The 26,389-nt window shown below is 48.1% G+C and overlaps 1 protein-coding gene across 1 annotated transcript in view; it reads right to left on the bottom strand.

The window, feature by feature from the left end:
* Positions 1 to 26,389, bottom strand: part of PPFIBP1 (PPFIA binding protein 1) — a 128,310-nt gene that overhangs the window by 38,469 nt on the left and 63,452 nt on the right. Inside the window, exons 3-6 of the mRNA XM_054173948.1 lie at positions 25,232 to 25,437; positions 9,141 to 9,227; positions 6,711 to 6,824; positions 6,006 to 6,137 (exon numbers count right to left, since the gene is read on the bottom strand). Coding sequence (XP_054029923.1) covers positions 6,006 to 6,137; positions 6,711 to 6,824; positions 9,141 to 9,227; positions 25,232 to 25,437 — 539 coding nt within the window. The remainder of the gene's footprint in view (positions 1 to 6,005; positions 6,138 to 6,710; positions 6,825 to 9,140; positions 9,228 to 25,231; positions 25,438 to 26,389) is intronic.

The following is a 26,389-nucleotide window of genomic DNA, read 5'->3' as shown; positions in this document are numbered from 1 at the left end:
CCAGCAACAATATGCACTGCTTATGATTGGTTACTGCTTCTATGGTTATCCACCTCTACAAACAGTAACTTGAACATCTGGACAATGTTTTATTGCGTGCTGATTTCACAGTATCACTAAGGTTGGAAGAGACCTCAAAGATCATCGAGCCCACCCTGTCACCACAGACCTCATGACTAGACCATGGCACCAAGTGCCACATCCAATCCCCTCTTGAACACCTCCAGGGACAGTGACTCCACCACCTCCCTGGGCAGGGACAAACGACTCTCTCGGCGAAGAACTTTCTCCTCACCTTGAGTCTAAACCTCCCCTGGTGCAGCTTGAGACTGTGTCGTCTTGTTCTGGTGCTGGTTGCTAGAGAGAAGAGACCAACCCCTTCCTGGCTACAACCACCTTTCAGGTAGTTGTAGAGGGCAATGAGGTCTGCCCTGAGCCTCCTCTTCTCCAGGCTAAACAACCCCAGCTCCCTCAGCCTCTCCTCACAGGGCTGTGCTCAAGGCCTCTCCCCAGCCTTGTTGCCCTTCTCTGGACACCTTCAAGTGTCTCAATGTCCTTCCTAAACTGAGGGGCCCAGAACTGGACACAGGACTCAAGGTGTGGCCTAACCAATGCAGAGTCCAGGGGCACAATGACTTCCCTTTGACACAGTTCACATCTTGGTCACATCTGGAACACCTGGCTAGTGTGCCGGCAGGGATGGGCAACAGGGACACAGCAGTCTGTATGTTTTTCACACCGACTTGTGCCAAAAAGGTTTAAATAAAGACCTTTGTTACTAAGTAAAACAAGGCATGAGACTCTCTGGCTGACACCTGAAGCCTCACCTATGGGTGAGACACAGCATGTAGGACTTTCCCAGTTACCTAGGCTCTCCAAGGGTCAGCTGCTGAGGGGCTTCCCAGCCGGAGTGCAAACTTTTTGGTTGGTTGTTTTTTTTGAGGTGGTAATTGGTGATGTATCCTTTTCTTAATCACTGTATTACTTGACAGTAGTGATCTGGTGCATTGCTGGTTTGCTTGTCTTTCCTTTGTGATTATTACTGGTATCTATATGAAAGTACCTATGTATTAAAACCTTAAAAAACCCATTAATTTATTAAACTGGAGCCTGTGTTTTCACTTGAAATACTGCCACTGAGCAAAACAAACCTGAAGGTGCCAACCTTGCTTATGACCTGAACTGCTCTGGGAGCAGTGTGACGCTTGAGGTGCACACGTCTATGGGGCACTCAGGGTGTTGTACAGGTTCATCAGGATCTGAGACCAGACCAAAAGCCTACTGAGTTCCCTAGCTGACCTGAGTGAATCAGAAGTAAAACCACACGGCGGCTAGTGTATGGCATCTGCTTTGCTTGCATTTAATATACCTCCTCTTTGGGCACACATAAATGGGTTGAAATACCTGCCACAGGCATAACATGTTTCTGTCTTAAAAAAACCTGCAAAACAGGAAGGAGCTATGAAATGGTCCTCTCCTGATTCAGAGTCAGATTCCTCAACACAAACACTCAACAGCTGGTCCTTGCAATGATTCATGAATGGAGTAGGGCATACAGACCAATATTTCACAGCGCCTTTTCTTTCCCCACCCATAGTACTGGAGACTCCTCATAGCAGGGCTAGGGATGCACAAAAAAAGCAATGGTGACTTTAAACTTTGAGGGTCAGAGGCTTCCTTAGTGGCATCAGAAACACAAACTGCTTTGCTGCACTCAGAAACTCAACTGCAGAAAGGAGACCGATGGTATTTAAATTATGAAGGATTCCCTGTGAGTGAGACAGTTTACCTTCTGGCTGCTGCTTCAAAGACCATGTCTAGTTATGGACTCCTCCCTAAATAAACTCCCTTGTAGGATATTTTCTTATATAAACTCAGCCCAACTCGGTCCACCTGTGCTCCTTAAGAAAAATAACACTGGTGTCTCCTGAGAAAGCAGAAAGACTGGAATGATTTAAAGAGGTACACATCTCTATTAACCATACAATTAGCTATGAAAAACCTAGGTACTTGTGAGCATCTAGACACTAAAGTCCCAGAGCACAAAGGGAAAAAAGCCTACAGATATAGGGAAGCATCTGTTTTGAGAAAGAATAGGGAGTGTGAGAAACCTACTAGGCTGGAATGGGAAGCTTCAATAACAGACATAAATGAAAAGTATGTAACATGAAGGATTCAAGCTGAATGGAAATTCTGTAGGAGACAGTAGCTCCACAAGAATTGTTTTAAGATGTCAATGGTTGCATTTTTTTCTTTCCCTTTCCTTTTCCCTAAACAAAACAAAACACGGATCAGTGCTGGGCCCCATCCTCTTTAGTATCTTCACAGATGATCTGGATGAGGGCATTGAGTCAGTCATCAGCAAATTTGCAGATGACACCAAGTTAGGAGCAGAGGTTGGTCAGTTAGAGGGTGGAAAGGCTCTGCAGAGAGACCTCGACTGACTGGACAGATGGGCAGAGTCCAACAGGATGGCATTCAACAAGTCCAAGTGCCAGGTGCTGCACTTTGGCCACAGCAACCCCATGCAGAGCTACAGGCTGGGGTCAGAGTGGCTGAGAGCTGCCAAACAGACAGGGACCTGGGGGTGCTGATTGACAGCCGCTTGAACATGAGCCAGCAGTGTGCCCAGGTGGCCAAGAAGGCCAATGGCATCCTGGCCTGCATTAGGAATAGTGTGGCCAGCAGGAGCAGGGAAGTCATTGTGCCCCTGGACTCTGCATTGGTTAGGCCACACCTTGAGTCCTGTGTCCAGTTCTGGGCCCCTCAGTTTAGGAAGGACATTGAGACACTTGAAGGTGTCCAGAGAATGGCAGCAAGGCTGGGGAGAGGCCTTGAGCACAGCCCTGTGAGGAGAGGCTGAGGGAGCTGGGGTTGTTTAGCCTGGGGAAGAGGAGGCTCAGGGGTGACCTCATTGCCCTCTACAACTACCTGAAAGGTGGTTGTAGCCAGGAAGGGGTTGGTCTCTTCTCCCAGGTAACCAGCACCAGAACAAGGGGACACAGTCTCAAGCTGCATCAAGGGAGGTTTAGACTCAAGGTGAGGAGAAAGTTCTTCACTGAGAGAGTTGTTCATCATTGGAATGGGCTGCCCAGGGAGGTGGTGGAGTCACCGTCCCTGGAGGTGTTCAAGAGGGGATTGGATGTGGCACTTGGTGCCATGGTCTAGTCAAGAGGTCTGTGGTGACAGGTTGGACTCGATGATCTTTGAAGTCTCTTCCAACCTTAAGTGATACTGTGATACTGTAATAAACACAAATAGAAGCAATACTTGTTTTTCTCTGTCTCAACTGGGGTATATTTTTTTCCATTTTGCACACTGCATATAAAGACCATAATGGGTTTTACATCACAGCATTTTAAACACTCCTTTAAAGATTTAGCTCTGCTGAATTAATTGCCCATCTACTAATTTAAACAGGAACAGAGCTGGATCAACACTGAATAAAACATTGTGTAATTCTGAATCAGTACTGCCCCCAAAATACCTGTGGGGAGATTCTGCATGGCTGAGACCCTCACAACGAATTAACCGTTCATTTGTCCGCTGAACAAAAATGGAACTTAAGACTCATTAGCCCTTGAAGTGTCTAAGCCTAAGCCTTTTTACAGCTATCACAGTATCACCAAGGTTGGAAGAGACCTCAAAGATTATCAAGTCCAACCTGTCACCACAGACCTCATGACTAGACCATGGCACCAAGTGCCACATCCAATCCCCTCTTGAACACCTCCAGGGATGGTGACTCCACCACCTCCCTGGGCAGCACATTCCAATGACGAACGACTCGCTCAGTGAAGAACTTTCTCCTCACCTTGAGTCTAAACCTCCCCTGGTGCAGCTTGAGACTGTGTCCCCTTGTTCTGGTGCTGGTTGCTAGAGAGAAGAGACCAACCCCCTCCTGGCTACAACCACCTTTCAGGTAGTTGTAGAGGGCAATGAGGTCACCCCTGAGCCTCCTCTTCTCCAGGCTAAACAACCCCAGCTCCCTCAGCCTCTCCTCATAGGGCTGTGCTCAAGGCCTCTCCCCAGCCTTGTTGCCCTTCTCTGGACACGGTCAAGTGTCTCCACGTCCTTCCTAAACTGAGGGGCCCAGAGCTGGACACAGGACTCAAGGTGTGGCCTAACCAATGCAGAGTCCAGGGGCACAATGACCTCCCTGCTCCTGCTGGCCACACTATTCAGGCCAGGATGCCATTGGCCCTCTTGGCCACCTGGGCACACTACTGGCTCATGTTTAGGCAGCTGTCAATCATCACCCCCAGGTCCCTCTCTGTTTGGCAGCTCTCAGCCACTCTGACCCCAGCCTGTAGCTCTGCATGGGGTTGCTGTGGCCAAAGTGCAGCACCTGGCATTTGGACTTGTTAAATGCCATGCCCTTGGACTCCGCCCATCTGTCCAGTCGGTCAAGGTCCCTCTGCAGAGCCCTTCTACCCTCCAACTGATCAACTATGTAACACTGAAACAAAACCCAAAACCCATAACAATTTCTATCACACTAAACAACATCACTCTGCCTTTCAAGGGGAGGGAGGAACATTTTAGATATACTTCATTAGTTGTGACATAAATATCCTGCATATAAATCTTTGTATCTCTCAATTATAGCAAGTATCTTTTAAGCATAGTTTGAGTTATCTTGCTTTTATTGAAGACATGAAGCATATTTCAAGGTATTTCAAAGAGAAAGGTCTTTGTAGCTGCCATACAGGTAAGCCTCTTGCATGGAGACTCTAAGGCACAGCTGAGATGATCCCTCACATAACAGCTGGCATCAAACTAGAGGAAAAAGTAATGGGAGCCTACATGAAGCCAACCCACAGATTGGTAACACCCAGATGTGCTCCCCTGCAGGAACACACACTGCCATCACTCCATACATGACCACCATTTCAAATCTGAGCATGGTTCAAGTCATTGGTTTTCAAGCTGTGGACTTCTTTGGGTCTGTGGATTTCTTAAGATGGGCCCCAAAAAATGAACTCAAAAGCAAGCCCAACTTTTGCCCTGATGCTTGCAATAGGTATGAGGAACAACATTTCACTGGAGAAATACATAGGAAACTGGAAAGAAGTTGGTAAATCACTGGTTGAAGTAGGAAGGGAAAATTTTGCCTCCTGTGATGACATTATGGCTTCTTTTCTTCTGGAAATTAATGATGCTTGGAACATGCATAATCTGACTCACTTATGAACCCAGAACTGACAATTTTGTTCTGCTTCCTAGGCAGACTCCAAGGAATTTCTGATAAGGAGTATATCAACACTGGCAGCAAAGCTCAGCCTGATTCTTGGAGTCTCCTGGGAAAACTGGGTTTGCCCAACTGCTCTGAGGCGTTCTGGTTTCAAACATGAGCAAGGCTCAGCTACCCAGATCTGTGGCACCCAAAGAAGTGGGTGCAGAGCCCCAGGAGAAGTGGGTGCAGAGCCCCAGGAGAGCAGTGCGAGGAGACGGCAGCTCCTCCTGGCACTGTATAAAACTGGATTTGAAGCCAGGCAGAGATAAGTAACTACTGGTCTCTCAGTGCTGGGCTTTGAACTGAGGATTCAGACTGCCCTCACACAGAGTCACCTCATCCTCTTCGCTACTGAAACCAGAAGTTATGTATTTTAGTGTGCTGTTTCTCTGCATGTGTGTGCTCTTTGTACTTGCAATAGGCTTAAGCATTTGCCTCACACATGCCTCACTAAGTAAGAAGATGACAGTTTCAGGTTGGGACAGAAGAGTGCAGCATGTTCATGATTTTATTTAAATTCTTCCTAAATGCTATCCTTCTCAAGATGTGATGGCAAGAATCAAAAAATGGGTTTGGAAATCTTTGTTGGTAAACCCAAGAGTTTACTAAGGAGGATACTTTGTGGTTTAAGAGATACAAGTTTTAACCTTCAAGATGAGTTCCCCTCTTAAAAAAACAAGGAAAGGAAATTCACAGACATTTTTCAGTTTTTCAAGTACTGTGAAGCCATACACAGCTTCCACAATTTCTTCAGCTGGGTTTTACTCACCTCAGTGTCTCTGAACCTGTCTTCATAGTCCAATCTATCCTTCTCTACAGATGTTAGCTTTAACTTCAGAGTGGAAATCTCCGCCATAAGATCCAGTTTCTGAGTTTCAAGGGTTGTTCTGCTTAAAAGCTCCTGATTCAAGATAAAAAGAGAACAGAATTATTCATCCAAGGGAAAGAAATCAGTAATTTACTTCTACAGCTAAAGGCCTCTTTCGTGGAGAAAAGCATCACCCTCTTCCTCGCACTATCCAAAGCCCTGGGACAGAGCTATTACCCATCTCTGACAGACTCCTAGACACCTGGGATACATCTGACATCGTGGGTGCATTATCATGGGTTAGGTGCCAAGATAAGACTAAAAGCTTGTCTGTCATCACAGTTGCTCTGGGAAGCAAGGAGCTTTGAGGGAATCCACCCATCTTGCCAGAGGCTTCAATGCAAGGCTCTCTGAAGCTTTTTGAAGTTCAGGAAAGGCTCAAATAAGAGCAGAACTAGATTCCTACAGTGTAAAGCAGCACTGACATTACTGAGCATGACGACTTTCAAGTAGACAGGGTGGAAAATTATCACTTGTCTAAGAGACATCAAGGGGTGCAACACCTTGAAGTGCACTGCTGTCCCCAAAGCAAAACCTAATTCATTAAGATGGAACAAAGACAGACAGCAAGACAGACAGCAAGACAGACATGAGGCTGTGAAATACCTGCTGCAGCATCTCTTCTGTGGCATTCAGTTTCTCCCTGTGCTCCTCTAGACAGAACTCCAGATCCCGAATTTTTTCTCCCTGGGCCTCCACCTGGTCTGTAAGCACACTTACCTGCACAGCAGAGGGAAAAAACAGCTATATCTTTAGTACCCTGTAACGCTGCCATATGTGTCACCTGAAGAACTGCATATGAGTAACAGTGCCAGATGGACCAAAGATTAAATGGGACCATAGAGAGAGGAGCAGGAGCCACGGAGCTACACGGTGGACACAAGGCACGGCAAAGGCAACAGGAGAGGAGAGAAAGCTCTCTCCTCACACTTACTGGAATTTCAGCCAAAGTTCTGGTGGACACATTGCAGTTCTGTGCCTCACCTCCTGACTTGTCCTGGAAGTGTTCACAAGGGGTGCCTGCTGCACTTTACAGCCAATAATCATGCCTTTGCTGTGACACTACCTTAACTAAAATCCACTGGCTCCTGCTGAAACAACCAAAGGGCTAAACCTCACTGTCCAGAATTTATTTTCCTTTCCAAGTGATTGCACACAGTGTACCACAGCACACAGCTTCTCCTTCTCAGCACAATAGAAGCAAAGGAAGTTAAAAGACACATGCTGAGGCTAGGCAAGCCCAAGACAACACCTTTGAGACGGCAGAATGACACTTCTGCTTTAAACAGGCTCTTTCAAGGAAATCTGCTGCACTGCTGGGAAAGAGGCCAGGCTGCCTAGAGCAGTGCTCACTATTGTCACAGCTCTTCGGCCAAGTCCACACCAGAGGATGGCAGGATGTCTTTGTTTGAAGAGCAAACAGGTATCATTTTACTCCCCACTAAGTGTAACATAAAACACTCTTGTTGAATTGGAAATACAGAAACTGTGTTCAAAAATATATACAGACGAATGCAGAATACACCTCATAGGTATTCCAAAAAACACAGGACACATGAAAACCTCCCAAAAACCTTCCCCCCAGCCAGAGTAAACCGAAAGCCCCAGTGCTCCTTCTCTCCCTGCCACCGCCTCCCTTCCATTAGGCCTAAAGAGGCCCAGGCTGCACAGGACAAATGAGTCAGGCCTCTGAAGGCCACAAACAGGCTGGAGATACTCCCCTCCCATGTTACCAGATACGGGCTGCTGCCAGAGGGCAGAAAGGAGGGAGAAAAGAGACAGAAACTAACTCTGCAGCCAAGTTTATAGGGATGGAGGGATTCTGGGAACGGAATGACATAATTTCCGGGGCCCACCCAGCGGACAGGACTCTCCTGAGCTCCTGAAGGTCTGTAACTTTATGGGGTTTTTAAAGGCACCCATGTCAAACCAGGACACAGGATGCCTGTGCAGACCAAGAGGTGCCAGGCAGCCTCAACTCCAATGGCAAGAGTAAGCCAGCTGGTAGGCTGATCCAGCCCATCTCAGCAGCAGATGAGCTCCAAGGAGCTGCTTGTCTCCAACCATCCGCTGGCCAGTCTTGCAGCTTTTGTCACCTTTCATAAGGGCAGGACATATGCCACCTGATGTAGACAGCAGGTCATGGAAAATGGCAATCTTAAGGATATACATGAACCTAAAAATCTGCTCCTTTAACAAGGTGCAAAAAGAAAGCCCTTTAGATGTTTCCTATAATCTAATTTCACACCTCTTCTTCACCTGGGTTAACTCTCAGGTACTAGCAAGCCTTCTGAACTCAGCCCACAATGACAAACTGGCAAATAAATCCCCAGAGTATCACAGTATCACCAAGGTTGGAAGAGACCTCGAGGATCATCGAGTCCAACCTGTCACCACAGACCTCATGACTAGACCATGGCACCAAGTGCCACATCCAATCCCCTCTTGAACACCTCCAGGGACAGTGACTCCACCACCTCCCTGGGCAGCACATTCCAATGGTGAATGACTCTCTCTGTGAAGAACTTTTTCCTCACCTCCAGCCTAAACTTCCCCTGGCACAGCTTGAGACTGTGTCCTCTTGTTCTGGTGCTGGTTGCCTGGGAGAAGAGACCAACCCCTTCCTGGCTACAACCACCCTTCAGGTAGTTATAGAGAGCAATGAGGTCACCCCTGAGCCTCCTCTTCCCCAGGCTAAACAACCCCAGCTCCCTCAGCCTCTCCTCACAGGGCTGTGCTCAAAGCCTCTCCCCAGCCTTGTTGCCCTTCTCTGGACACCTTCAAGTGTCTCAATGTCCTTCCTAAACTGAGGGGCCCAGAACTGGACACAGGACTCAAGGTGTGGCCTAACCAATGCAGAGTCCAGGGGCACAATGACCTCCCTGCTCCTGCTGGCCACACTGTTCCTAATTCAGGCCAGGACGCCATTGGCCTTCTTGGCCACCTGGGCACACTGCTGGAGGTTTTATCACATATCAGCAAAACATTTTATGAATGCAAGAGCAGAGAAAAAATGTAATTTGAGCAAACACTCACTTGCAGAACAAGAGATTCCTTATCATTTTCCAGACGAGCCAGCCTTTCTTGATACACATCTCCATTCCCAGATATGTGTCCATTAGTCTGAAACAGACAGCAAATACTGCACAGTCAGCTGTTGGATCGTAAAAGTCATTCAATGTTATCGACACACTTCAGGAGTACTGTTAGTCTGCCTAGGTCAAGAACACATCTGAAGTATTCTCCAGTCCCCAAAGGGTTACAAGTCAGCCTGTCAAGAAAGCACACGTGACCACCATTCAGGAGAAGAATTGTTCAGGGGCTTAAAGAGGAGAAAGGAAGAACCTTCCAGTGACCCAGTTCTGTGAAATTCACTTACTGTGTATTCAGCATTTTGTTCACAAAAATATGGGCTCAGTGGCGCCCTATGCTAAGCCATACTTGCAAACAAATGCCCTGAGACGCTCAGCAAGCCAAAAAACATCAGCCGACAAGATGTGTATTATGCTGCTTTCAAGTCAAGCGTTTTTTTTCTAGAACACACAGTAAGAGGCATTCGTTTAGATGGGGCACATTCTACTGGGTATGGGTGAACATCTGCACTCTAAACGCATCTCTTTGTAAAGCTGCCTGAGGCTAAAGTGAAACAAGAATGCATGCTAATGCTATCAGAGAGTTCAGAGGAATCAGCAACTTTCTTTTTCCATAATAACTTCAATGCTCTTGAGCAGCAAGGAGGATTTTACTCTATCCATATTCAAAACTGTCCCAAAGCACTTTTGTGATGGATGCCACAATCATATCTAGGCTCAGAAAATACATTCTTGTTCCCATCATTGCTTAAATCGCTTAGAGGGGGCTGAGAAGCTCCTCTGAAATCCAGGGTGCTCAGCAGAGACTTCCACCAAGGTTGAGCAGCTTTGATTTCCTTCTCAATATGTGATGGGGAAAAAAAAAGAAAGAAAAAGGCAAGTGATCCTCAAGTCCCTGTGAGTCTGCAGCACAACTCTGCCTTGACAGGCCACCACCACTTAGAAGCTGCAAGCCTCAGGCTCCTGCTTTGAATCTCCCTTTCAAGCAGCTCATCTCCCCCCATAGCAAAGGATGCCTCAGGAAACCTGCTGGCTAAAAACTCCTTTACTAAGTTACATGTCTGACCTCTCTGAGGCAGGGGAAACTGCCTCATTTGAAATGGAAAGAATAAGACTGCCATCAGCACCACTGAAAGATTAGACACAAAGCAAACAGGAGGGGGTACACAGTATTTGACCCCACCTTAGCGCTCTCAAGAAATCAGGCTGTGTCCTGTCAGCTTTTAAAACAGTATTAAAAGAGGCAGAAATGTGGTGTTGAGGGACATGGTTTAGCACCACCAGACTTGGTAGAGTTAGGAAAGGGTTGGACTAAATGATCTTCAAAGCTGGAAAATCAGGTTTTCCTGATTCTATGAAATGTATCTCTTCAGCCTGCTGGAGACTGAAGGGAGCAGCTTATTAATGCTGATGGATATCTAAAGGGTAGATGTCCAGAGGATGGAGCCAGACTCTCCTCAGTAGTGTCCAGAGATAGGACAAAGGACAGGCGCTATGAACTAGAATGCAGAAGGTTCCATGTAAACAGAAGGAAAAAATTCTTCTCTGGAGCACTGGAACAGGCTGCCCAGAGAGGTTGTGGAATCTCTGACTCTGGAGGCATTTTAACCCCATCTGGACACACTCCTGTAGTGATTCTGCTTTAGCAGGGAGGTTGGACTAGATGATCTCCTGAGGCCCCTTCCAACTCTTGCCCTTCTGTGATTGGGTGACATCTGAATTATTTAGCAGTAAATCACTAGGCCTTCTGACCATCCAGACACTAAGCACCAAGGCAGGAGTACTCTAAACTTCTGAATTTGCCCTGGTTTTCCCCTGACCTCTATCAGCATTTAGTTCACATCACAGGATTTCCAATGAAGACCAGTGAGATTTTCAGCTGCGTAATGCTTTAATTTAGGTGAAAGAAGTTGAAGAGCTTCCAAAACAAACACATTAGCTGCTCAATTAGCAGATGATGCTATACATTTTGTAACTTGACTTGGATGTGAAACACAAAGCCAAGGTTTTTGCATACTTTTGTTATTATTTTCTTATTTTAAGTCATCCAGTACATGTCGGGCACTTACTCAGCCTCCAGAGGAACAGTGTCTGCATTTTGTAACATAAACCACATTATCAATCCAGCATGTGTGTCTGATACAGGAAAGCTATGTTCATCCCTTATTACAAGCAGTGCAAAGACATCCCCCTATCCTGCCAGGGCCAACAGGAAAGTCCTTGTCAAAGCACAGACTCAACTTCCTAACTCCCACCCCCTACATCAGCACCCTAACCACTGAACTGTCTGATACCTCTGTTCAGCTGAATCAGACCCAAATGAGCTAAAACCAAAGACTGCATGAAGAAAATGGGAGGAAGTAAGTACTGGTTTCACACTACAACAAAAATAGCTTTACTATGCTATGAAAACCAGCAAGGTGTTAAAGCAGAATGTTAGTCATTGTGCACAGCACCTTACAAAGACACGTTTGTTGTTAAACTCTGGTCACATCTCTCAAAACATTCCTTACTTTGCTCAGCATATCATACTTGGCCTTAAAACAGAAGCATTTAGTGAGAGTTTGGGCCACAGCTGCATATTGAAAGAGGGAGAAGGTGACAGGAATCTGAAAAAGGACCCACAAAACTAACTACAAAGATGTCTTTGCTGGCTGTTGCCAGAAATAGTGTGTAAAATCAGCACAAATGGAGAGGGAAGATGCCCAAACACCGGATATGGGAAAGCAGTGCATCAGGAGGTAAGGTGCAGGGAACCCCAGTGGGAGGCTGCAAGGAGGTCTGAAAGATGCCAGGAGACCTGGTGTGTGCAAACCCAGGTGAGCAACACTCAGTGTGTTCTTCAGGAAGAGTTTCTCTCCATCTGAGGACCCACAGCCCCTACCGTGGTCTGACAACTACTCACTCTGAAGAGGAATGGCTCTGCTTTGGAAAACAAGAAACAGAAACAAACCAACCAACCCAAAAAAGGGAAAACAAAACAAAAAAGGTATCTGATCCAACAGCAACTGCAAACATATCTGGGGCACTTGGTAGCTCTTCATCCAATTTGTACCACCGAAGTCAATACAGGATTAACACACTTTACTAGCTACGTATGACAAGTGTTGCCATTTTCCAAAGAGGGCTTTTGTTCAACCAGCAAACTAAAATCTCTCTTCAGTTAAGCAGTTAGACTTTGTATGTGTTTTAAGGGCTTAACTGCAAAACACCATATGGGAAGAGAATGCAGATTTACCAACGCTGATCTTAATCCTAAAAACAATGACTGGATGATCTTTGAGGTCTCTCCAACCTTAGTGATACTGTGACACTAAAAGGACAGTTTTCACCACGCTGCTGAGGCTCCACAGACATTTGAGTTCAAGCATTTATTTTAAATGCCTTGGAAGATCAGACCCAGAGCTCTCACAAAACTGCAAACATCAGTCTGGGACTAATCTATTAGAGACGTGTGTAAGCTTTGTTTGCAACCACGTAAGTGTCAAAATCTACACTCCTCGGGAGGGAATTATTCCTGTGATGAGTAGATGCATCACCAAACTTTCACACTTTGCCTGCCCTCAGCCTTTAACCCTTTCTCCCTGGAAGTGAGCTAGCATTCCAAACCACAGGAAAGTTAATTAGAATAAAATTCATTTCCTCTCAATTGCTGAATTCTCCTTCAAAATACAACTACTCTTTAGCCTACTGCAGCTGATAGCCTCATTTCCTTTCATTTTCTCTTCTGCTTTGGAGATGACATAAGCAGCAAACCCCACATTGTTCTTGCTGTAGATGCCATCTGACTTGCATGGAAGGAGCTGCCACTGCACAGCATTATCTTGTCTGGTAAACTGCACTGACTGTGTTTTGACCACCACAGTTTAGTCAACAGCTGGGCAAAGTGAGCTGTCCCTGACACCTCTTTCCTGACCATGTGGAGTTAATTAACATAATGACATTGTCCAGATCGTTATCATACAAATTACCTATACTTAGTTAACAGATACCACTGCCGCTCATATTCACTGAGTTTTGGAGGCTCTTGCAAGGAGGCTTCACCAGCCATCAGCTACCTCAACATGACTTGGTATGCCACAGGCAGAGCCTCCTGGTTTTTCCAAGCAAAGCATTCACCACCCTTTCCCCTGCAATACAGAGCTGTAGCAGCTTTACCCTCTCTGCTTACCCATTCTGTCCCAAATACATAGTGGTCAAATCTGCCCGAGTGCAATCTGTACCAGGCTGTGTGGGAGCCCACTGCTGTCATCCCAAACCAGCGCCTCCTGTATTTCACGCCTGCCTACTGAATATCTGCAGCCTGCTCCACATGCTCAGGCAGCAGGCAGGCAGGCAGACAGACAGACGTGCTGATAAGTGTTTCCAGAAGTTTACAGATTAGTTCCTCCTTAGACAGTGAGCAGGATTAAAAAGCAAACAAACAAAACCTCCCAAAGCAACACGAGCCCACTCAACCTCCCCCACACCGTATTTTAAAGCCTTTGCTGTGAGAAAAGTGAATTCTGCACGAAACCCAGCTTAAGGCAGACCCTCACTCTGAGGAGTTTACCTGAAACGTTTTCAATGCATAAATAACATGGCTGTTGAACAGCGAAGCTGCAACCATTTCAAAACAGTCTGTTTCTTCTACAGCAGCTCAGCTGACGGCTGATACAAAAGAAAGCCAGAATGCTTCTTTCCCTACCGGCATTGCCCAGCTATGGCTTGTCACCGGGAGAAAAGCAAGAGCCAAACCAAACCCAGACAGCCTTACCTTATTTAGCCAGACACAGTGCCCATGAATGTCCCAGCTATACTCCGCGCTGGTCATGACTGTTTTCACGCAAGTGACTCCGTCAGGCAGCCGAGGCTGAAAGCTGCCGCCCCAGCACCACAGGTGCCTGCTGTGCTGAGCTGCAGACCCAGGTGGAGAGGTTAAGTGACGGCAGCTTTCCTCACCTAACCGCGGCTGGAAGCGAACGTGGCAGCAGAGCAGGAGATGTGGGAAGCTGAGCGGAGCAGCAGCCCTCCTCAGGCGGAGCGAGCAGCTCCTCTGGGGAATTAACACATCAAAGCCCAGGAAGGATCAAGTCTTATTCCAACCCGTGTCTGCCGACGGAATCCCAACATTCCAATCCTCCTGAGCAAGGCAGAGGATGATTCAGGCTGTGTAAACCGAATCTGTAGTAAGGTCAGCCCCACGCAGGGGGTAGCTGGCCATCGCCACCCTCACTCCTTGCTGAAGAGCGCAACCCCCTCCTGTGCTCTGCAGACATCACCCATCCCAAAAACACAAGACAAAAGAGCAATCCTGATCCTTTTACCTAACTAACAAGGCAAAGAGGAGGGCATTTTCTTTGCTTGACAGGATATTGCCAAAGCCAGAAGAGCCCATGTCATTCACTTGGAGGCACCAGGAGGAAGGAAGAAGTTGACTCGGTTGTCCCAGGCCTTCTGAGTGGCTCATCTCAAGTTTATGTCATACTGACTGATGTAAAACATGACAGTAACAGCCAATCTCTGTCCTCATATTTAAGTTTCAATGTATCCAGGACTTCTGGAAACAGAGCTTAGCTCTGGGAGACCTGCAACTGTCTGGAAATTGACAGCTTTTATTATTAGAAAGAAACGTTTTTGACTATTGCTGATAGATCAGAACCTCAAAAACGTGACTACTGAATAACCCAGAACAAAAGAGCCAAGCAAAAGAGGAGCAGAAGCTGTGCTTTTTAAGCCAGACTGGAAACTGGGATTTTTTGATGGCTCTGCCATTGGGGCTGCCCTGCACTCCAGCGCAGAACCACTCCTTGTTCCTACTGCCAGTGAACTCAGCCACAACCTGTGAAGAACATCACACTAAGATGTGCTACAGAATCACAGAAAACATTTGGTTGAAAGAGACCTCAAAGATCATCCAGTCCAAGCTTCAACCCAGCACTGAAGGGTCAACACTAAACCATGTCCCTAAGCACCAGGTTCACATGCTCCTTAAATATCTCCAGGGGCAGTGACTCCACCACTGCCCTGGGCAGACCATTCCAATGTCTGAGAACCCTCTCTGTGAAGAAACATCTCCTAGCATCCAGTCTGAACCTCCCCTGGGGCAGCTTGAAACCATTTCCTTTGGTCCTGCTGCTTGCCACCAAGGAGAAGAGGCTGCCCCCTCCTCGTTCCAACCTTCCTTCAGGGAGTTGTAGAATCATAGAATCACCAAGGTTGGAAAAGACCTCAAAGATCATCGAGTCCAGCCTGTCACCCAAGACCTCATGACTAGACCATGGCACCAAGTGCCACATCCAATCCCCTCTTGAACACCTCCAGGGATGGGGACTCCACCACCTCCCTGGGCAGCACATTCCAACATCTCAGAACTCCCTCTGTGAAGAACTTTCTCCTCACCTCCAGCCCAAACCTCCCCTGGTGCAGCTTGAGACTGTGTCCTCTTGTTCTGGTGCTGGTTGCCTGGGAGAAGAGACCAATCCCCTCCTGGCTACAACCACCCTTCAGGTAGTTGTACACTGCAACAAGGTCTCCCCTGAGCCTCCTCTTCTCCAGGCTAAACAATTCCAGACCTCTCCCCAGCCTTGTTGCCCTTCTCTGGACACCTTCAAGAGTCTCAATGTCCTTCCTAAACTGAGGGGCCCAGCACTGGACACAGGACTCAAGGTGTGGCCTAACCAGTGCTGAGTACAGGGGTACAATGACTTCCCTGCTCCTGCTGGCCACACTATTGTTGATGCAGGCCAGGATGCCATTGGCCTTCTTGGCCACCTGGGGACTGAGAGCAATGAGGTCTCCCCTCAGCCTCCTCTTCTCCAGACTGAACAACCCCAGCTCCCTCAGCCCCTCCTTGTAGGCCATGTGCTCCAGGCCTTTCAACAGCCTCACTGCTCTTCTCTGGACACACACCCACACCAGAACCTGGGTCCCTCTTGCAGTGAGGGCCCAGAACTGAACATAACACTCGAGGTGTGGCCTCACCAGTGCTGAGTACTGGCGAATGATCACCACCGTGTTCCTGCTGGCCACAGTGTTTCTAATCCAAACCAGGATGCCATTGGCTTTCTTGGCCACCTGGGCACACTGCTGACTCATGGTCAGTCCACCATCCTGGTCAGTCCACTATCAAGCAATACCTCCAGGTCCCTCTCCAAGTTGCAGCTTTCGAACCATGTATCTCCAAGTCTGGAGATCACCATGGGGTTGTTGTGATCCAGGTGCAGGACCTGGCACTTGGCCTTGTTAAAACTTCATACAATTAGTCTTGGCCCATGGGTCTAATCCGTCCAGGTCCCACTGCAAAGCCTCCCTACCCTCTAGCAGATCAACACAGCCACCCAGCTTGGTGCCATATGCAAACATGCTGAGGGTGCACACAATCCCCCCATCCAGATCATTGATAAAGATATTAAAGAGTTTATTATTAATAAGCCTGTGTTACCTTGCAGTGTTAAAAACACACCAGTCTGGATGATTACAGAATCACCCCCCTGCCAGAGCAGCAAACTCCTGGCCAAGCTGTCAGCCCATGGCTTGGATGGGAGCACACTGCATTGGGTTAGGAACTGGCTGGAGGCTGAGCCCAGAGAGTGGTGGTGAATGGTGCCACAGCCAGCTGGCAGCCAGGCACTAGTGGTGTGCCCCAGGGATCAGTGCTGGGCCCCATGCTCTTTAACATCTTTATTGATGATCTGGATGAGGGCATTGAGTCCATCATCAGTAAATTTGCAGATGACACCAAGCTGGGGGCAGGAGTTGATCTGCTGGAGGGCAGAGAGGCTCTGCAGAGGGACCTGGACAGGCTGGACAGATGGGCAGAGGCCAAGGGCAGGAGATTGAACACATCCAAGTGCCAGGTTCTGCACATTGGCCACAGCAACCCCAGGCAGAGCTACAGGCTGGGGTCAGAGTGGCTGAGAGCAGCCAGGCAGAGAGGGACCTGGGGGTGCTGGTCGATGGTAGGCTGAACATGAGCCTGCAGTGTGCCCAGGCAGCCAGAGGGCCAATGGCATCCTGGCCTGCATCAGGAACAGTGTGGCCAGCAGGAGCAAGGAGGTCATTCTGCCCCTGTACACTGCACTGGTTGGGCCACACCTTGAGTCCTGTGTCCAGTTCTGGGCCCCTCAGTTTAGGAAGGAGGTTGACTTGCTGGAACGAGTCCAGAGAAGGGCAACAAAGTTGGTGAGGGGTTTGGAGCACAGCCCTGTGAGGAGAGGCTGAGGGAGCTGGGGTTGCTTAGCCTGGAGAAGAGGAGGCTCAGGGGTGACCTTATTGCTCTCTACAACTACCTGAAGGGAGGTTGTAGTCAAGCAGAGGTTGGTCTCTTCTCCCAGGCAGTCAGCACCAGAACAAGAGGACACAGTCTCAGGCTGTGCCAGGGGAGGCTTAGGTTGGATGTTAGGAAGAAGTTCTACACAGAGAGAGTGATTGCCCATTGGAATGGGCTGCCTGGGGAGGTGGTGGAGTCACCATCATTGGAGGTGTTCAGGAGGAGACTTGATGGGGTGCTTGGTGCCATGGGTTAGTTGTTTAGGTGGTGTTGGATGATGGGTTGGAGGTGATGATCTCGAAGGTCTCTTCCAACCTGGTCTGGTCTATTCTATTCTATATCAAGACTCACATACAGTTCAGATAAGGATCCTGGGGAAGCTGGCTCTGAGGTGTAGGAAGGGAGTGTCCAACTACTTCTGTCTTTCACCCTCATTTTTAACAAGGCACAAACAGTTTCTGCTTTCTGGGAGACTGCTGCATAACACACATTTACTTTAAATAAATAACTTCCAGAAAACCACTGCTGGCCTCACCTCTGTGACTGGGAAGATCATGGAACAGATCCTCCTGGAAGCTATGCTGAAACACATGGAGGACAAGGAGGTGATTAGAGACAGCCAGCACAGCTTCACCAAGGGCAAGTCCTGCCTCACCAGCTTAGTGGCTTTCTACAATGCAGTGACTACATCAGTAGACAAGGGAAGATCAACAGATGTTGTCTATCTGGACTTCTGTAAAACCTTTGGCAGAGCCCCCACAGCATCCTCCTCTCTAAGCTGGAGAGACATGCATTTGATAGGTGTACTCTCCAGTGCATGAGGAATTGTTTGGATCGTCGCATCCAAACAGTGGCAGTCAATGGCTCAATGCCCAGATGGAGAAGGGTAACAGACCCCTCAGGGGTCTGTATCGGGACCAGTACTGTTCAGTATCTTCATCAATGCTATAGACAGCAAGATTCAGCATGCCCTCAGCAAGTTTGCTGATGACAACAAGCTCAGTGGTGCAGCTGACAGGACTGAGGGATGGAATGCCCTCCGAGGGACCTAGACAGGCTAGAGAAGTGTGCTCAGGTGAATCTCATGAGGTTCAATAAGGTGAAGTGCAAGGTTCTGCACCTGGGTCAGGGTAAGCCTCAGTGCCAGTACAAGCTGGGGGATAGATAATGAGATAGAGAGCAGCCCTGCTGGAAAGAACTTGGGAGTACTGGCGGACAAGAAGCTGGACATGAGCCAGCACAGTGCACTTGCAGCCCAGAAGGCAAACTGCATCCTGGGCTGCATCAAGTGTGGCCAGTGGGTCAAGAGAGGTGATTCAGCCTCTCTGTTCTGGTGAGACCTTACGCAGAGTACTGCATCCAGCTCTGGAGTCAACACAGGAAGGATACAGACCTGAGGGAGCAGGTTGAGAGGAGGGCCACAAAAATCATCAGAGGGCTGGAGAGCCTGTCCTACAGAGGCAGGCTGACAGAGTTATGATAGTTCAGCCTGGAGAAGAGAAGGCTCCAAGGAGACCTTATAGCAGTATTTCAGTATCTGAAGTGGGTGTGTTGGAAACCTGGGGAGGGATTGTTCAAAAGGGCATGGAGGAATAGGCCCCATTCCTGGAGACATTCCAGGTCAAACTTGATGTGGCTTTGAGCAACCTGGTCTTGTTAAAGTGTTCAAGAGGAGACTGGACGTGGCACTTGGTGCCATGGTCTAGTCATGAGGTCTGTGGTGACAGGTTGGACTCGATGATCTTTGAGGTCTCTTCCAACCTTAGTTATACTGTGATACTGTGATACCTCTGCTCACTGCAGAGTGTTGGACAAGATGACTTTGGAGGGTCCCTTTCAACCTGATGAATTCCATGATTCTAAAATTAGAACCAGAAAGAAAACTCTCCCATTTGTTTCAAATGAAGAAAAACTGGACCAACATTCATGACTGGCAACAAGGGCTCTGAAAATTACTCTTCAAGAGCTGTATCTATCAACTTCCAGCTGGACACGATACGGCTGCCTCAGACTTGCCAAAGGCAGAGCTCCATTTAAAATGGTCTTGTTACTGACAATGATGTTAGAGATTACTCACACACTATCTGTACTGCAGCCAGAGGCTCCATTTTCACACAGTGCACAGCACATGTTTCATTAAAGCACACATCAGAATACCCTGAAGATTTCTCTGAGCAGGAGGAATCTGCAAAAACTTTGTAGCAGCTACGATCTGGCTATGGATATCAGGTCGTGCTGAAAGGGAAAGCATACAGCCTCAGCGGGTCTGAGCTTAGGAAAGGCCTCAAACTTTGAAACATAGAATCTCTAAGGTTGGGAAATGACCTTAAGCTCATCAAATCTAGCTGTCAACCCCACACAACTATGCCCTCTAAACCATCTCCCAAGGTGCCATGTCTGCACATTTTTTGGAACACCTCTAAGGATGGTGACTCTGCCACCTCTCTGGGCAGCCTGCTCCAATGCCTGACCACTCTTTCTTAGTATCATAGTATCAGTCAGGGTTGGAAGGGACCACAAGGATCATCCAGTTCCAACCCCCCTGCCATGGGCAGGGACACCCCACACTAGATCAGCCTGGCCACAGCCTCATCCAGCCTGACCTTAAACACCTCCAGGGATGGGGCCCCAACCACCTCCCTGGACAACCCATTCCAGAGCTTCACCACTCTCATGGTGAAGAACTTCCTCCTCACCTTCAGCCTGAATCTCCCCACCTCCAGCTTCATTCCATTCCCCCTAGTCCTATCACTCCCTGAGATCCTGAGAAAATTCAGTAGAGAAAATTTTCCTCATACCCAATCTAAAGCTCTCCTGGTACAACTTGGGGCCATTTCCTCTTGTCCTATCACTAGTTACCTGGGAGAGGAACAAACATGTGCAGACATTCACATGCACACTGAGACATGAGCAGGGTTTCAGCAACACAGAGATCAGTGTTGAGCTGTAGACAGGCAACCAGAAATGACATGCCGTAGTTAAACTGGCTTCTTTGTGCAGCAGAAAGGTGCATGGAAGACTCCTCTGAACTCCCCATGGGTTCTCTTGGAAGAACTCTTGCAGATGTCTGGGTGCTGGACGTGTGCTCTGGTGTCACCTGGCCATCTGGCATCCACCAGTTAAAAAACCCAATGAACAACAACCAACCAGCATCAGGCATTTCAACTCGTTGGCCCTTCTGAGTGCTGGCAGGGACTTCCCTAACGCCCTTGAGAGAAGCACAAAGGAAGTGGTCATGAAGAAGCAGTATGTGGACACAGAGCACCCAGTTCTAGCATGGCAGAACTGAATTCTGTCTCATTTTACACAAGTGAGTAAATATAGGAGACTGCTGTCAGACCCTTTTCCCAACTAGGGCATCAGTGGTTTCCCTTCAGGGGCCAGGAAAGGATTTTTCTCTTGTGACACACTGCTTGGCAGCAGCAAACAATGATGTTTTCCTCTGAGACATGAGAGGCTTGCTTACAGCTTCAGATGGGATGTCACACACCAGTTCCAGCAGCTTGGAATAGCCTGGTAGATGCAATTTCAGGCACAGAGGATTAAACTGATTTCAAACCAAGAACTTGTCTTCTCTTCTTCGGTAAGGAGAGGTACATCACATAACACCTTCCTGCTCAGTCAGGAGCCAGCAACACTACTGACACCTGTAAATCCCATCCTTGTAGGACAGTACTAAGTGTAATGTTCAGTCTTTCCTACTAGGAGTGTTAAGGCTGCCAGAGTGACCAGGAGAATCATTTGAGGCAGGCTGAGAAGAAACACAGGTAACTCTTTGCTGCCACTTTTTGTACACACAACCCCTGTGCACTTTGCAGTGCTGAGGAGGCACTAAGTTGAATGGCACAGCAGCGCCTTTCCTCTCACAGGTTCAGCCCTTGGCTGCAATGAAAACTATTTCTATCTTATTGCCATGTGGTGACACACATCATGTGGGTCTGAGTGACCTTGTTCCAGATTCTAACAGCCAGGCACATCTGCCATCACAAGGGACAATGACTGGCCTTCCCTTCATTCACCTCAACAGGCACTGCAGTCTCCAGCCATGCTGCTGGGCTCCTTTAGTCCAGAATCATAGAATGGTTTGGGTTGGAAGGGGCCTTAAAGATCATCTAGTCCAACCCTATTACCAAATCAGGGTACTCAAGGCCCCATCCAAACAGCCTTTGAACACTGCCAGGGCAGGAGCCCCCACAGCATCTCTGGGGAACCTGTTCCAGTGCCCCACCATCCTCATGGTGAAAAATTTCTTCCTAATGTCTAACCTAAATAGAGCTTCTTCCAGTTTGAAGGCATTATCAATCACCCTATCACCACATGCCTTTGTAAAAAGTCCCTCTCCATCTATCACAAGGTCAGTTGTTGAACAACATGCAGCTGATCAGCATCACTAAGCATGGACTACTGATGTCTATCCACACCATGGGGAGGGCTCATTTTCAAGACTGTTCATTTGGCAGCTGAACACTTTTGTACTTAGAAAGGCCATAGTTGCACAAAACCTGTTCTGCCCCTTGATTTCTGCTCCACAGAGCAGAGACTAGTTACAGCGATGTGCACTGCTGTATGTTATGCAGGGAGGAAACGCTGATGGTAGCAGTAACTCCGTGGTTTAAAGATCTGACTTGAATGTCACTCCTACCTCTTATTCCTGATCTCAGCCTTGGCTGCCACGCTTTGGCAGCAGGGGTGAGATCCACATCCCTCTGGAGGCAGTGGGAAAGCTCCCACGTGCTTCATTAACTTTCAGATGTTTTCAAAGGAGTAGCTTGTAGCAAAGAAGAAAAAAACCCCAAGGTTCTTCCCTCTAATCTTGCTGCAAGCACTACAGAAGGAAGCTCAGCTGTGCTAGCCCAGGTCCCCTCAGCCCTGGGTGGTAGACCTGTCATGGTAGGGCCAAATGGCCCCATCAAAAACCCAGACAGACACTGAGGTGTCTAGACATGGTCCCACTCTCCCCCATCCTTCCTGCAGAGAGCCAGGGTAATGCAGGAAAAGGAACAAAGGGGACAGGACCATGCGTGTCTGGTAAACAACCCTGTACCTACGGTAAGGGTATGGGTGCTGGCCACAGCCTGGCAGAACCCCTTCTTATTGGGTAGCTGTATGCTGGTTTCAGTGCCCTATTGGTCCAGCTGATCTCGGGCAAGATTTATATACAGGCTGATTTCTAGCTGCCTGCGCCTTGCTCAAGCCTTGCTGAAGCCTTGCTCAGCCTTGCTGAAGCCTTGCTGAAGCCTTGCTGAAGCCTTGCTCAAGCCTTGCTCAAGCCTTGCTCAGCCTTGCTCAAGCCTTGCTCAAGCCTTGCTCAGCCTTGCTCAGCCTTGCTCAGCCTTGCTCAGCCTTGCTCAAGCCTTGCTCAGCCTTGCTCAAGCCTTGCTCAGCCTTGCTGAAGCCTTGCTGAAGCCTTGCATGCTTAAACCTGCTTGGACCTTGTCTGGCTGGAAACTGCCTCGAGCTGCATCGCCTCCAGTTGCCCGGTTCAGCGCCACAAGCCTACACACCGCCAGCTACGAGAGAAGCCTCGAGCTAAGGAGTCAGAGCCAAGCCTGCTTCGCCTTGTGACCAGGATTTTGCCGTGCCTCAATTCACCCAGGACAAAGCAAGCGCCCGTCGCAACAGTGTCATTAACAGCCCGCCGTCTGCTGAAGCCAGACCGGCCAGCGACGACCGCGTGGCATTCCTGCCGGCAACCTGCCGTGCCTGGCACATGACTGCCCCAAAGCCTCTGATACACAGCAGCAGCAGCAGCACTCCCTGCCTGGGTACAACCAGCTGTGAGTAATTAATTCACTGCCTCTTTGGCATAATGGTTCCTGTCGTGTCTCCCCCCCCACACTGCGGTCGAGCACCACTTCGCTCCTGGGGTATTCTCCTTCTGTTATACTCCTCCCAGTTTGCATAAAATAGTTAAATTGTTACAGTTGCCCAAATACTGTACACTCCCACTGTAAATATATTCTAACCACACATCAAACCTTTTGATACCTTTGCTTATGTTCAGACTAATAAAAGGTTATTAATATTGCAATGATATTGCCATATCATTTATCAATAAAGGGAATATCATTCCCTTTAACAACACCACAGAATCATGGAATGCTGGAAAAGATGTCTAAGATCATCAAGTTTGTCTATCAATCCAACATCATCATGCCCACACTGGGTCACATTATGCCAACCCCACACCTGGCCCACACACCCCAGCCATGGGTTTGACAGAGGCAGTCCTGCACCAACTGGAGAAGAGGAGACTCAGAGGTGACCTTATTGCTCTCTACAACTACCTGAAGGCAGGTTGTAGACAGGCAGAGGTTGGTCTCTTCTCCCAGGCAACCAGCACCAGAACAAGAGGACACAGTCTTAGGCTGCGCCAGGGGAAGTTTAGGCTGGAGGTGAGGAAGAAGTTCTCCACAGAGAGAGTGATTGCCCATTGGAATGGGCTGCCTGGGCAGGTGGTGGAGTCACCATCATTGGAGGTGTTCAGGAGGAGACTTGATGGGGTGCTTGGTGCCATGGGTTAGTTGATTAGGTGGTGTTGGATGATAGGTTGGACATGATGATCTTGAAGGTCTCTTCCGACCTGGTTTATTCTATTATTCTATTTAGTTTTCCTTTTTACATCCAACAGTGATTTATTTATATTTTTCTATTTTTCTGCTCAAAATCTGTAATAAAATTTTAGAGGCATAGCCTAAAACTACAAGACAAACCCAGCAGGGTTTTAAAAAATGATGCCATGCAAACTCATCTTCTGATAAGCACAACATTTTATTTCCCAGGGTAGACTTTAGGTAGTTTCCACTTAAATAGAATAGAATAGAGTAGGATAGGATAGGATAGGATAGGATAGGATAGGATAGGATAGGATAGGATAGGATAGGATAGGATAGGATAGGATAGGATAGGATAGGATAGGATAGGATAGAATAGAATAGAATAGAATAGAATAGGTTGGAAGAGACCTTCAAGATCATTGTGTCCAACCCATCAACCAATCCAACACCACCTAATCAACTAACCCATGGCACCAAGCACCCCATCAAGTCTCCTCCTGAACACCTCCAGTGATGGTGACTCCACCACCTCCCCAGGCAGCCCATTCCAATGGGCAATCACTCTCCCTGTGTAGAACTTCCTCCTAACCTCCAGCCTAAACCTCCCCTGGCGCAGCCTGAGACTGTGCCCTCTTGTTCTGGTGCTGGCTGCCTGGGAGAAGAGTAAAATCAAGTCCTGGGGAAAGAACAGCCTTGGCAGGTGTATTTTGATGACAGAAAGTGGCTTTCACAATTGTGGAAGATAAAAATTGAGTTTGGTATTCAGGTTAAAGGGCTGCTGAGCTTCTCTCACTCACTCCTGCTATAAACCAGGTCAAAGGAAGGTCAGTGACACTGTCACTGTAGAAAAGATGTTACAAAAAATTATTTTCAGTGAAAAATTCATATTACAAAGAACTTTTTTTTTCCTCACCATCTAAGCCTCTGATTCCTAAATGTCTTCTCCCAATCCTCTGAGATGAAATTCCAACTATCAAAAATGTTTTGCTCTCTAGATTGAAGCACTCTGGCACATCAAAGGACGGAGAGACCAACTCACTGAAACAGCTCTTCCAAAGCTGCAGAGCAGCATCTCCAAATCACAGCCTCTTGCCTTTGATCCTTCCCTTGAAACCTACTCTAAAACTTGTTAATGAGTCCATAAAACACAGCCCTGTGACCTGAACTGGCCTTGCTAACATTCAAACCAAGCACATGACAGGTGAAACAAGGCAAGACCATACCTACCATTTGACTTTGGAGCCATATGATGAGAGCCTCTGCTGTGGAGTCAGGGATCTGGCAGCGCAGTCCCTCTCTCTCATCTGCATCCATCATCTCCAGCAAGCCCCGCAAATCCTCCACCAGGTGCAGAGCCCGCAGGCTTCCCATGAAGGGGGAGGTGGGGGACTGGCAGTCAAAGATGCCATTGGAGTATTCCAGTGCCTTTGAACCTGGAGGGAACAAAACCATAGATCACAGAATCATCCTGGTTGGAAAAGATCTTTAAGATGATTGTGTCCAGCCATTCCCTAACTCTGCCAAGTCTGGTGCTAAACCATGTCCCTCAGCACCACATCTCTGCCTCTCTGAAACACCTCCAGGGATGGAGATACAACCACCTCCTTGGGGAGCCTATTCCAGGCTCTGAGGACCCTTTCAGTGAAGAAGTTTCTTGTAATAGCCAACCTAAACCTCCCCTGAGGCAACTTGAGGCCATTTCCTTTCACCCTATCGCTTGTTACAAGGCAGAAGAGATTGACATCCTCTGTGCTCCAACCTCCTTTCAGAGCATGGCAGAGAGTGAAAAGGTCTTCCCCGCAGCTTCCTTTTCCCCATTCTAAACAACCCCAGGTCCCTCACCTGCTCCTCACAATCTCATAGCATAAGGCCTGAGTCGAACAGGTCAGACACTCAGGGAAGCTGAGAAATGCAGGGTGGCATTTGCTCCCAGCAGGCATTTATCCGAACTACACTCAGTGTCAGGATCCACTCTGCCTGCACCATGCAGGAACTTGGAGAGGGGCGAGCCCCTGATGATGTGCTAGAAGAAGAGCAGCTCCAGCAGGAAGGAAGTGGGCTGATCCTACAGAGGACATGCATGCCACAGGTGTGCTCAAGAGTTTAAGATCTGGGCTGGCCTCCTGCTCCCCAGGATGCACAGGAGGTGGAAAGCCCTATGGGGGTGGGGCTCACAGGCCCTGACTCCAATTCACCCTGACTCTTTGAGTTAGCCTGTAGGGACTGCATGATCCAGTGTCATGGTGCTCAGGACACCACACTCTGCCTTTTTCATGGTTGTGCTGCTCAGAGGCACAGGTGTTTTTTAAAAAAGAATAAAGATAAATAAAATCAGATGAAAAAAGCAAGACCAAATCACTTCTCCATGAGAACAAATCTTAAAGC

The sequence above is a fragment of the Dryobates pubescens genome, chromosome 27 (assembly GCF_014839835.1).
Source record: "Dryobates pubescens isolate bDryPub1 chromosome 27, bDryPub1.pri, whole genome shotgun sequence".
In the NCBI taxonomy this organism is placed as follows: Eukaryota; Metazoa; Chordata; class Aves; order Piciformes; family Picidae; genus Dryobates; species Dryobates pubescens.
This window is presented reverse-complemented; position numbering and strand designations above follow the sequence as displayed.